This window comes from Nuphar pumila, chromosome 3, assembly GCF_984573655.1.
Source record: "Nuphar pumila chromosome 3, dmNupPumi1.hap1.1, whole genome shotgun sequence".
NCBI classification, from domain to species: domain Eukaryota; kingdom Viridiplantae; phylum Streptophyta; class Magnoliopsida; order Nymphaeales; family Nymphaeaceae; genus Nuphar; species Nuphar pumila.
In genome coordinates, this window is record NC_143251.1 from 129,703,095 (window position 1) to 129,716,042 (window position 12,948).

Genomic DNA, 12,948 nt, shown 5'->3' on the forward strand with positions numbered 1-12,948 from the left:
AAGTTTGTTTTGAATTAAATTAAAAAGTCTCCTTTAAAAGGAGAATAATTCTCATTGTTAAGGGGGAGTAGATATGAAAATCACAATTATTTTTTTTGTTTAAATTTTTAGTTATTTTAAATTATTGTTTTTTCTTGATTTTTTTTAGCTTTTTCTAGATAATTGATAGAAATAATCACAGTTGGTAGTTTTCTCATAAATCAGGTCATTTCGATTAACATCACTCGTGATGCAGTTTTCCCAGCCTGTACTGCAGAAATTTCTCTCCATCTTCGGAGAAATTTTTCTCCACCTACATAGATAAATTTTTTCTTAAAAAAAATTAAGAGGCCCAAATGGCCAAAACATACCACTGAGCATAGCAAATGTGGACACCTTTTCTGGAGGCGCATTCTTTTTAAGAAAAATGTTCAGGAAACCATACTCCTTGTCCTATGAAAAAATTTCACTTCCAAAGAAGCTGCAATTTTTTCTGGCTGCGCCATGACCACAACAGGGAGAAACAAGAAGGCTCCTGCAGATCACCTCTTCTGCTCTTCCCAACTAGAGAAGTGAGAACTGGTAAGCAGCAGCTTTGGCGCTGCGGGTGGTTCCCCAATCTACTCGATAAAGAAGATTGGAGCCATTGGCTGCAGACCAGACCCTGGCGATTCCATCTGACACCCCACAAAGAACCATGGTTTACACCAACAAGTTATTGCTGGTTCACAGTATACCAAGTTTGGCTCAAAATAAAACCAAAAAAGGTGCAATAAGACTGCTCAAAAGGCTTAATGAAGATCTAAGGGCTTAGGCTAGTCTCAATTAACTCGTGTGGCTAGGAAAAACAGTTGGCAAGGAAAACCACAATTACAAGCCTAAAACCATATTTAACTTCCATTATTTTCTCATTTGTTTGTCCACAAATAATTCCGCATATCATAAAGGTCCATCTTTAAAATAAACAATGTAGCCCCAAGAAAAGTAAACCTCAAAGGGAATACCTCTAAAGAAATTGTTGACAACAAGGATTAAGGAGTTTTATGCCACTATCTTTGCATTTCCATAAAGGGAAAAGTGACGGGCGTAAACTCAACAGGTCATCATGCAGCTATCTTTGCAAAAAGCTGCTTGCGGATCTGCACAGACAAAAAGATTTGTTAACCACAGAATGAAATCAAGAATGATAATTTGTAGGATATTTTATACTGTAATTTGCTACTGTTACATGCAATGTCATAATATGATGCAATGGCATATCTATGACATATGTTCATGTTCGAAATTTCTGATGTTCTGCCAGAACCTTTATAGATGAATGAAGTTGACAACCATGAGTTATATTGTTACCGCCTCATTTTCCTCATCCCTCAAATCAATCCTCAGATCTATTGTTTTTCTTCTCTAAAGATGATATCACTGCTAGTGTCAGAATCTGTTTGAATAATATGAAGATTTTGAGCCGGATAAAACCACCTATCAAATTGGTACTACATAGGAAACATGAAAGTAGGCAAATGTCTTCCAAACTCCATTAAACACATCTGAGAGAGAGCTCATATTGACCATTCTAAGTGAATATAATCCAAGAAAGGCTGAAACATTCAAATACTCGTACTAATTGAGACTAGGAAAAAACAGAGATACAGCAGACACACAATGCCTATATATATATATATATATATATATATATATATATATAGAGAGAGAGAGAGAGAGAGAGAGAGAGAGAGAGAGAGAGAGAGAGCCATAAAAGTTGTCAGGGGTTTAGCATCTAATCTGGCATTACATGCACAAGCAGAATGCCATGTTTCTTCTCATACAAGAGAATATCAGGTTAACGGATCTTCAAATGAATTGCTGATAAAATGAAATATAATTCCTGTGTTAAAAAAAAACTCCAAAAGAGCAACGTGTGGATCTTTAAATGTCAGATGTCTTTCAATTCAAAATATGGACTAAATGCTCAAATGTTATTAGAGTATCACGTCAGCTTGTCCATGACAGTAAAGCTCCCACATGCATTACAATAGTATGCAACTATTGCAGAGGAACGAACAAAAAGCATATTCCTACTGCTCACATTCTTTCTTTTTGAAATTCAAAAATTATTTCAACTAACTAAATTTCTTTAAAATCACATTCATGTTCATTGTGCAATGTATCACAAAAAAGGATCTCTAATTTCCAAACAATCTGTTGTCCATATGACTAGGAACGGCTAAGTGTCAAGGAACAGGTACCTCTGGCAGCTTCTGTCGAAACACAACATCCAATCTCGCATCAAGTGTGTTCTCGCACACAATCTTTCCATCACGAGAAGCCAACACCACACCACCAGCACTGGACAAACACATAAATCATGATGAAGACCACAAAACACAGGCAGTGGATAACAAGTTGCGAATCATGTACTAGAGTTTCTCATAATAGCACTCAAAAGCACCAGAAAAAGGTGATATGTTCAACTAATTTCTAACCATTCTCTACCAACAAATTAATCTGATTCCAGCAGGCTACGGTTATGTTATTCTCAGGATATTTTACTGATATACAGTCTTTTAAAGCCAGGAAACAACCACACACACACACACACACCGGATGAGCCAGGGGATCTCATATTCATGAACTCTGACCCAACGAAACACCCCCACCCCCACATGTTAAGAATATATGTATATACATGTATGTACATATATATATAGTAATATGTATATATACATATTTTTATGTGTTTGTAATAGGAAATACCCACTAGGGTATTTCTGTCTTTTCACACTGTGTAATAGGCTGCACCCAGTAGGGGCACAACTGTCTTTTTTTATTTTTTGTTTGTAATATTGGCCTATTGCCAAGGGCTTTTTAGTCCTTTGGAATAGAGCTGTTGGGAGCTCCCCCAACAACTCTCTTTCTAGCCATTGGGGTGCTCCCAACAGCTCTTTGAGCCCATCTATCTCTATAAAAGGAGGTCGCTCACTCTTGTAAAATGCTTCTTGTCTCAAGCATTTCAAGTTCAAATATATTTATATTTTTTTATACTTGCTTCTTGCCCTTTGAGGCCTTGTGCTTGTGCTCTTGTACTTTACCCATAAGTGGTCTTTGTGTGTACACACTTTAGTGTGTTTGTAACAGCCCATAAGAGGCATTCTATTGTTCGTTTTGTATTTCATTACACCACACACACACACACACTACTAGGGGTGGACAACGGGCCGGGTGGTCCAATGGGCAAAGCCGACACAGCCCGCCATAGGCCGAGTTTGGGTCAAGGTTTTAGGCCCGGGCCCGTTAGTTACCGGGCCGAAACCCGGCCTATTGTATACATGGGCCGGGTCCAGGTTGGCCTGCGGGTTACAGGGCCAGCCCAATGGGCTTGAGCTATTTATTATTTTTTAATAATATAAAATTTAAAAAATAATTAATTGCGTAGCAACTTGGTAACTATTATTATTTACCTAATTAGTTGTATTAATTTTATGAAACCTAGAAAGATAACTAGTTGGGTACATGGAAACTTGTTAATTATTATTTACATAATTAGTTGCACTAATTAGTTGGGTTTGGGTCGGGCCCGGCCTGCTTCACATTGGCTCATTGGGCCGGGTCATGGGCTGCTCTTCAAACTCGAGCCCGTTAAGAACCGGGTCAAAGCCCACCCCGTTAGTAAATGGGTCAGGCCATCTCCGAGCTGGGCTGCACTTAAAGCCCGGGGGGGGGGGGGGGGGGGGGGGGGGAAGTTCTAAACAGGCCCAGGACGGCTCGATGCCCACCCCTACACACCACCGAAACAGTGTGTTACCCCTAGATGTCCAGTCAACTGTTGCGCCTCAATGCATTTCGGGGAGAACCAGATAGCTATGGGTTCGAGACTTGGGTTGGTTGAATAAGAAAACATAGCTTGAAAGCAACCTCCTCAACCCCAGATGCAGCAGGATTATAAGAGGTTTGGGGGATCTCAGGTCAGCAACCTGAGATACCGTGTTTGAGTAAAGATTGGATTTGAAATGGACCCATACAGATCCGACCTCAAACCACAAAGCTGCCAAATTCAAATGAGGGCAAAGAAATAAAAAGAACATTCAAAAATTTTGTCCCTGGAACCCATTGGTTCCCATTTTGAATAACATCATGACAGTTTGACTCTCTTAAGTCACCAAAGCTTATTAATGCTCCAAGATGAAAGCCTTGGTGAATGAGAGGTTACCAGGAAGGACCATGTGCATGATGGTGGCTTGGAGCAGGAGGCAGATAGACTTGATTATCAACCATAATATCAGGAGCATGAACCTTGGCTTTCTCGGCATATTCTTGCTTTGCTAATTGCAAAATTGACTCTACTGATTCAACGTCATCCTTCCGGCAACGTAATAGTACAGCTGGCTCTTTTAGTCGTAGCAAGCTCTAAAAAAGAAGGCAGGTCTCAGTACAACTAAATTGTTCATCTAGAATCATCAGTACACAGTAATCAGTTTTGATCATTTTTACCTGAACAATCAGCTCTTTCAGAAGCTTCCCATAGGCAGCCCCATCATGGCTTACACACAAGAGCTCCCTTGCAGCCGCTTCCTTCATAGAGTTAACTAGATCATCCTGGGCTTGCAGAACTTTGATACGTGATGCATTCAGCTGCATGGAATACTCACTGCATAGAAAGAACACTTAAAAAATCAGACGTCCACATGCTACATCATTGCAGATGAACCAATTATTACATACCCAATAGTAAAATTGATAGTCTATCAACATAGAAGCTCCATTTTGATTGGACAAGCCATTAGGTCAATACACCAAATTCTTAGAAAATGTTTATGACATTGACATCTAAATAGGCCAAAAGATTACCAATATATCAATTGTGAGGCAGGAAGAAAAGGAAAGCCCTCATACCATGGTTGGACACTGAGCCTAGCCACCAAGAAAGTCTGTTATCCAGCCTAGGCCAAGGCGTCAAACCCAATTTTAGGCCAAGAACTAAGCTTCATTAATTCCAAGCCCAGGCTTGGGCTTGGGATTCTTTCTCATTTTAACTATGCTAGCTAAGATTAGTTACACAAAGGTTTATTGTTTTAAGGGCGTGTTTGGGAACCCACTCTCATTTCGAGTATTCGCGTGTGAATTAACTGTTTGGAAGACTCATCGAAATTCTCATTTTGCAAATTTTCTGTAGCCAGGGACAAAAATGGACGTTTTGTTATCACAGACTTTACCATCTAGAGAAGTGGTGAAACTAATACAAAGAACATATTTGGTGTAGATTGTGGGGCCCAGGAATTCATCAAGAGGGGTCTCTCTTCTATTTTACCCAGCAAACACTGAAACAAACACAGCCTATATCATATAATAGCATCAATAACATCAAGAGCAGATAAGCTATCAAATGCCTATACCATATAATAGCATCAATGACATCAAGAGCAGAGAAGCTACCAAATGCAGGTGGAGCAATAGCATATCTATCCCTGCTAGAAGGAACATTATGCTACTAGAGAAGCTAATAAACACAGACAGAGCAATAGAACAGCTATACCTGCTAGAAGAAAAAATATGCCACTAGAATACAACCATTTGCATCATGAATAACCAATAACCTATGTCACAGGGACTCGGCCAACTGGGTGCCTCACCCGCATCGATGCGATGTGATGCGACGCGGGTGCGCGTGCGGGTGCAGCACCCGGTGCGGTCAACCTGACCCTGGGTGCGTTGACTGCACCCAGGGTCATTTATGTCCAACTTTTGGACTTTATATATATATATATATATATATATATATATATATATATATATATATATATATATATATATATATATATTTTTTTTTTTTTCCGCACCCCCGCACCCAAGTTTTTTGAAAGTGTCGCACCCCTGCACCCACACCCACACCCGCACCCGCACCCACACCCATGTGACATAGCCAATAACTCTTACCACGTGAAAGTTAATACAGAAGGATACTGCTCTAAAAGTAGCCATCAAGGACAAAATTTGCCCAATTATTTTTATACAATCAATAGGAATTAATTTGCAAGAAAAAGAAAAAGGAAACAACAAGTAGAAAGATAAATCAACCAATGTCTAGTGAAATGGTTGGCACTTTACATCTTTTTGCGGATTTCAACCTGCTTCTCCTTTTTTTCATACTCTTGCCTAATCTTACGCTTCTCAGCTTCCACTAATTGCAGTTTTTCAATATTAAATTCCTGCAACAAGGTAACATGACAAAAAACAGAGACCAGCATTTAGATGATAAAAAATTAAAAATCTAGGAAGAATTTCAATAGCTAACCTAACATCATTACAAAATACAGAAGTATCAATATGGAAAGCATATTGAGCATTGTGTACAAAGAGTCACAGTAAAACTTTATAATCTTTATATGATTCACAACATAGACAGTGCCAATTAGAAAAGAGATCTGAATCTCCACATTACACAGGAAGAAAGCAAGTAATTATTATTTTTGGATGATAAGAAGGATTACTGACTGTTCAAAAATGAACCCTTTCTTTCATTTCAGTTTATTTAGACCTTAGTATTTTACTGTCTTATATGTGTTTAATGTTCAAAGATGACTAGAATTGTTTAGGTATTCCACCACGTGCATATTGGCCTGTGGAGAGAGAGAGAGAGAGAGAGGATGGGCATGCTTGGTTAATTGAGAAATTTTCATTCACTTAATTTTATAGGGCTCAATTAGTGAGTGTTGCAGGTCTACATTTGTCTGAACTCCATAACCCTCAATCAGTGAGGTTAATTCCCTATGTCACACGAACTCGGCTAGGGGGTCGATGCACCTGCGTCGACACGCCCCGACACGGGTGCGGCTTCGGACACGGTCAACAAAGATTCAGACTCGGTCAACAAAGATTCAGACTCGGTCCCACTATCACCAAACAGGGACGCAAAACTAATTGCTTCACAATCCCATTCACATGAAGCCCGTTAATTTAAGCCCAATTTTGCCGCCAACTTGTCGCTGACAGATCCCAAATCCACGAAACCATTCATAGGCAACGCTATCTCACCCCGCGCTTCATATGCAGTTCAATGGACCAGCCAATTCACTTCAAACACCCCTCTTTTTTCCGCTTTTCTGATAATCGATCTGGGGGATGCCCCCAATGGGATTCGGAACAGAGATTCGTCATCAAGATAATGCAATTTCTATTTGGTCCAGCTCTTTCAACTCACTTACACCAATCACTCAAGGTTTCAGATTACCCGTCTATTTTTAACACTCCGAATCCTACCACAATCGTCGGCTCCATAGTCGATCACAATCAAACTTCAAAAATGGCACGAAAATTATGAAATCCTCTTTCACCAACCAGAAAAAAAGGGACAAAAGTCGAAACAACATCAAAAGAAAAGGAAAACGTTTCATTAATATTTTAATTCTAAAAAATATTTTGATCCATCGGACAACATAATATGAGCATGAGAATGATTCTTTAATCTTTCTGATGTTGAGAAGAATCTCAATGTTTAGTTTCGATCTAATTTCTCGATTAAACGCATAAAAGCATGAATCATTGCATAAAAAAGGAGCAGAAAGGAATCCAATGGATAAAGAGAAAAACAACAATCAGGGTTGTGAATAAAAAAAGAGAATCGATAAAAGCCATCAAGAAAACCCTAATTTACGAGAGGAAGAAGGAAAATTTCCCACCTCTTCCGCAGAGACGGAGATCTCGCTGGCCTTCTCCTCCGCCTCTTGGCGGATGAACCGGACCATCTGCTGGATCTGCTTTGACACATCTGCGTCGTTCATCTTGGCCCCCGGAAGGAATCAACGGTGGCGATGGTCTCAGATCGTACCCTTTCCCCTCCCGCCCGGCGCAGAGAGAGAGAGAGAGAGAGAGAGAGAGAGAGAGAGAAGAGAGAGAGAGGGCTTTTGGGTCGTTGCGGGATTTCTAGCTAGTCGTTTTTTTCTGTTGGCAGCCTTTTTTACGTCAGTTTTTCTGTTGGCAACCTTTTTTTTTTGCTATATTTTACAGCACAACCCTTCGGGACGGTCATATTTTACAAATCTGTTCTTTTTATTTTATATATTTACACGAAGAAACCACTCGAGTCGAGGATCGACCCAGTCACGTTGGCTTTGCCTGCTGTCATGATAGCGTAAAACTCCGTGAGCTTCGACTCGAGCAAGGAGTGATGCCCATGGGATTTGAACCTAGATCACCGGACTAGCGGTTAGGTCCCATCCCACTGCGCTCCCAAATCTGTTCTTGAAAATAAAAAATAGTAGTTACATACTTATGTTGAAAATAAAAAATAAAAAAAATCTAGCGTGGATGAGTAGATCAAGAGACCTCAAATGTTTTTGACAACCAAAGGCGTCTCAATGAACTGACACAGAAGAGCAGGAGATTACATGGCCTTGAAAAAGAAAAAACCAATAAATCAGCATCTTCATTCTTCCAAAACCACCATCTTATTTGCCCAAGAAAAGGCTAAAATATTATTGTTAAAAGTTTACTCAAGTTGTGAATGAAAAGTAACTCAAGTGATCATCTAAGAAATTCGTTTTTTATCTTACATATTTCAAAATTATTGCGGGGAGGCCAAAATTTACCATACGCAAGTATATGTATATGAAGAGGTCATTTGAATGAAGAAATACCAAGATGGGTGGTTGTTAAGCAAGTGCATGCCCACCATGCTGCAATGCGAACACTAAGTATAGGGATGCACACGAGCCGAGCCGAGCTGAGCTGAGCCTGGCTTTATCGAGCTCAATAGGCCGATTAAGCAAGTCTACAAAGCTTTATCAAGCTCAATAGGCCGATTAAGCTCGGCTTGTTTGCTCGCCGAAGCCTCATAGCCATGTACAAGCTCGGCTCATTTAAAGCATGAGCATGCTTCAGGCCGAGCTTAACCGAGCGGGCTCGTTGTGCAACCCATAATACCCTCATTTCCTTTTGATGAATCAGTCTAAAAATTAAGTCTTGAACCTTAGCTGTCATTTGTAGAATCACAGAGGCATCCTCCCCAATGTTGTTGATATCCAATCGGACCTGTATGGTTGGCCGACGATTCAGGTGGACCGTCCCGATACTGATTCTCAAGTGATTTGTTCTGAATCGGCCGAAAAAACAATTAAAAAAGTATTGTGTAAATCAGAACATGACACGTGTTAAAGTCATTAAACTAATATTTAAAAATAATTTTAAGTTAATTTTTATATTTTATTAAAAAATAACTGATTCAGGTAGTATCGTGTCAATTTATTGGCAATACGATACGTATCAGCCAATTCAGGCCGATACCCACCGATACTGACAACAATGATCCTCCCACAATCTCTTACTGCCCTTTTTATTTTAGACCAAAATAGCTTTATTTATAAAACTGACAATATGATGTGATCAAGACTGGGCATCAGGCACCCAACTCGAGATGAACTGGTTTCAACTGTCATATGTAGCCCGAGCCCAACAAAAGCCAGGTTGGACCTAGCCTGACCACTAAACAGAGCAGGGGAATATGGCCAAAACAAAATATTAATGAAGATCAACAAAACCTGACATAGGCCTGAGACGGCCCACTTAGGCCTTTGCCCAATAAAGCCTAGGCCCAGCCCTAAACTTAGCAAGAGTGGGGCTGGGCTTCAGCGGGTTTGGGTCTGAGCCAGGTTTGTTGGGTACGATCGGGCATCAAGTCAGGCCAGGCTAGCCGGATGCCCACCTCTAAACAACTCCACGCACCTGCCTAGATGGATTGGCTTGAACCTTGCAAGTTAAATACCTGGAGTAGTCAGCGGCGGAACCAAGAATTTAAACTAAGGTGGGCACAAACACGCACATTGAAAAGAAAAACTTATTCTTAATAAACTATATTAACATGTAAAAAAATCAAATATTTTAAATCATTACATTTACAAAAAAACCCGGAAGCCCCTCTCTTTCTTGGATCCGTGATGACTTACTGAAGTGGGTCCATAGGTCGGATCCAAATGGATCCAACCGCGGATTCCACCCATTAAATTTTTATTTATGTGATATTATATATATATATATGTATATGATATTATATATGGATCCCTTTATGGATCTTGGATTCCCAAAATATGGATCCCAAGACCAATTTAAAGTATATATGCTATTACGGTAAAAGTAAAAAAAAATGAGGTTATTACATTTTTGGCCATTTTAAAATTCGGCATTAATCTTTTTGGGTAGGGGTTGTCAATGGGCTGGGTTTGACTGGACAGACCTGTACCAAACCTCCTAGGGTTAGGATTCGTTGATAAATTAATAACAAAGTCCGATTAGAATCTGGGTCGAACTCCAAGGGTCTAATGAGTATATAGAGCCAGGTATGATTTGTGAACTTTCATACCAGACCCAAGTCCGACCTGAATAACTATTAAGATTCATGATTTTTCAATGTAAAAAAGATAAACAGTATTATTTTACAGGGTATGGACCGGGTCTGGATCATGTAATTCGTATAGGATCTAGGCATGGGTTTTCTTATCGTGGACCCGGTCAGGCTCCATTCCTGACTCAGTACCCGCATGTCAAAGTCAAATCTGGGTTTGGTCTTACCTGGGTCTGAACCAGATGTGATCCGTTGCCACCCCTAGTTTTTGGTAGGGCGGCCAATAGGTAAGGTTTGCCTTGATAACCCGAACCTGCGCGCTTAGATATGAGTATAAAAAATGTCTGTCCTAGTGCTATTTCGGTGGACCTGAACCCAACGCGAGTAACATGTGGATCGGGTTTGAGCTATGATTCTTACGAAATATCTGGCTTAACCTGACTGACCCCAATGTTTTGAAAAGTTTTTTATGCAATAAATAAATACATATATTTATTTATTTATTTATGTATATATAATACCCTCTAAATTACGTGGGTCAAGTTTGTAATTTCATTTTCTCTAAATGACTGGTTTTGTGACTGTTAAATTGCGTGCGGTTCATCCCTGTTTAGCCAAGAAGGTAAGCAGCTACCACTATATATATATATATATATGTGTGTGTGTGTGTGTGTGAGTGAGAGAGAGAGAGAGAGTGAGAGAGTAATGTGCTGGTTCTGCTCTTGTTTGTTCCCATTCTGCCTCTTAAAATTACAGTTTTTTTGTGTTTTTTCTCACATCTAACACCATAGATGTGATCTATCAGTTTTGTAGGAACTAACTTTTGGATCACGAGAAACTTGTATACAGGTTTTTTCTGGTGATCCAAAATCAATGACTACGAAGGGGCTAGTTTTTTTGGTTTATAAAAACATATTTTTCATCAAAAAAACATAATCCAAGAGTTGATTCCTGCTAAATAGAGCGTGCTGAACACATATAACGGTTCAAATCTATCATAGAACACTTAAAAACTATGTGGCAAAACCAGAAATGGGGCCTAAAGTGCCTAACGAAAAAGGAGCCTAAGGAATGCACTATATATATATATATATATTGCAAATTGCTATAGAAGTGTTAACATACGAGGCAACGTGCTACATTAGACGTGATCCGAACATGCAACCAATTCGCCCTAACTAGATCCATTGCAACTGGTGAGCTTGTAAATATAGCAATATTTTTGAAATAATAAAAAAATAACACACTATTTTGTCACGCATTTTTTTAAGCCTATAAAATATAATGATATTTACTTTTTTGTACAATACAGGCAAAAGGGTTTTTTTTGCATATGTTTACATTTTTCTTAATATTTATTTATTTTTAATTATATAATTTTTTTGCCAATAAAAACATGAGACGAATAAAAAGTTTTGATTTCTCATGAGAATTTTGATGGTTGTTTATTTGCCTGTCTTTTAAAAACTTTTTGTTGCGATAGGCCAGCCCAGCCTAGCATGGGCCCGTTTAGAGCTCGATCCACCAGGCTTTATGTCCGGCCTGGCCTAGAGATGGCACTGCCCATTTACTAATGGGTCGGGCTTTGACTTGGTTCTTAACATGCTCGGGTTTGAATAGCAGTCATGACCCAGCAATTAATTAGGTAAATAATAAATAATTAACAAGTTCCCATATACCCAATTAATTATTTTTTGTAGTTTTTATAAAATTAATATATATACATATATATAATTAGGTAAATAATAATAGTTACCAAGTTACTATATAATTAATTGTTTTTAAAAAAAAATTATTTTATTAAAAATTAATAAATAGCTCAGGCCCGTTGGGCCAGCCTCAAAGCCCACATGCAAACCTGGACTCGGCTCACATATATAACGGATCGGGGTTTGGCCCGATAGTTAATGAGCCCAAGTCTAAAACCTTGACCCAAACCCGGTAAAGCAGTCGAATCAATTTGGCCCCTGCCCGTTCCGCTACCCACCCCTCGACGGACGTACAACCTCTAGTTTGAAGGCTGTTCGTAACGTTAGCACTAAGCAGGTCAGAATGAGGGTCTAGATCCAGATCCACAATGAAGGTGGAGATATGGGCCCACAGATTCTACTAAATTTTGGCATGCAAAAATCCCCGAAGTGATCTGGAACGGATAGGCCTTCCCCACTAGCGACAAGGTCCAAGAGACCCCGACTTCTCCGGGTTTGACCCGGATCCAGACTCAACGGGTTTCTGCGTTCGGCACATTGATTGTTACGGATCGTGGAGCTCAAAAAAAGGGAGGGGATGAAGCTGCTGAGCTTTCGTCCACCAGTTTGAGTGGTGGGTCCCACAGAAAAGAGCACCACACCACGATGGGGCCGGTGGTTTTGCGATAACGATCGCCCATCTTGAGTTGGTGGGACCCAGACGGCCATGTTTTTTTTTTCTACAAAAAAAGGTGTCAGATAACGGTCACGGGTTGGATCCATGTAACTGTCTCAAATATCCGAACTGCTCTTCCTGGTTTCCAGATAATAAAGACCCTTCGGTTCACCGTTCACCCAAAATGCTGGGTTCGGTTATGGTTATGTTCTACATCACGCTAGATCCGACCCGTTTATTTACTGGGGAGTGGGGACTGAGGACTGGGGAGGCATCAT

At 39.8% G+C, this 12,948-nt stretch overlaps 1 protein-coding gene across 1 annotated transcript; it reads right to left on the bottom strand.

The window, feature by feature from the left end:
- Positions 1-849: 849 nt before the first annotated feature.
- On the bottom strand, positions 850-7,896 carry LOC149843789 (V-type proton ATPase subunit E-like). The gene is made up of 6 exons (XM_090000062.1): positions 7,650-7,896; positions 6,079-6,179; positions 4,465-4,621; positions 4,184-4,380; positions 2,223-2,322; positions 850-1,118 (listed from the first exon to the last, which is right to left on the bottom strand). The coding sequence occupies exons 1-6, from the start codon at positions 7,749-7,751 to the stop codon at positions 1,083-1,085; spliced, it is 693 nt and encodes a 230-aa protein (XP_089856188.1). The 5' UTR covers positions 7,752-7,896; the 3' UTR covers positions 850-1,082.
- Between the last annotated feature and the right edge of the window lie 5,052 nt (positions 7,897-12,948).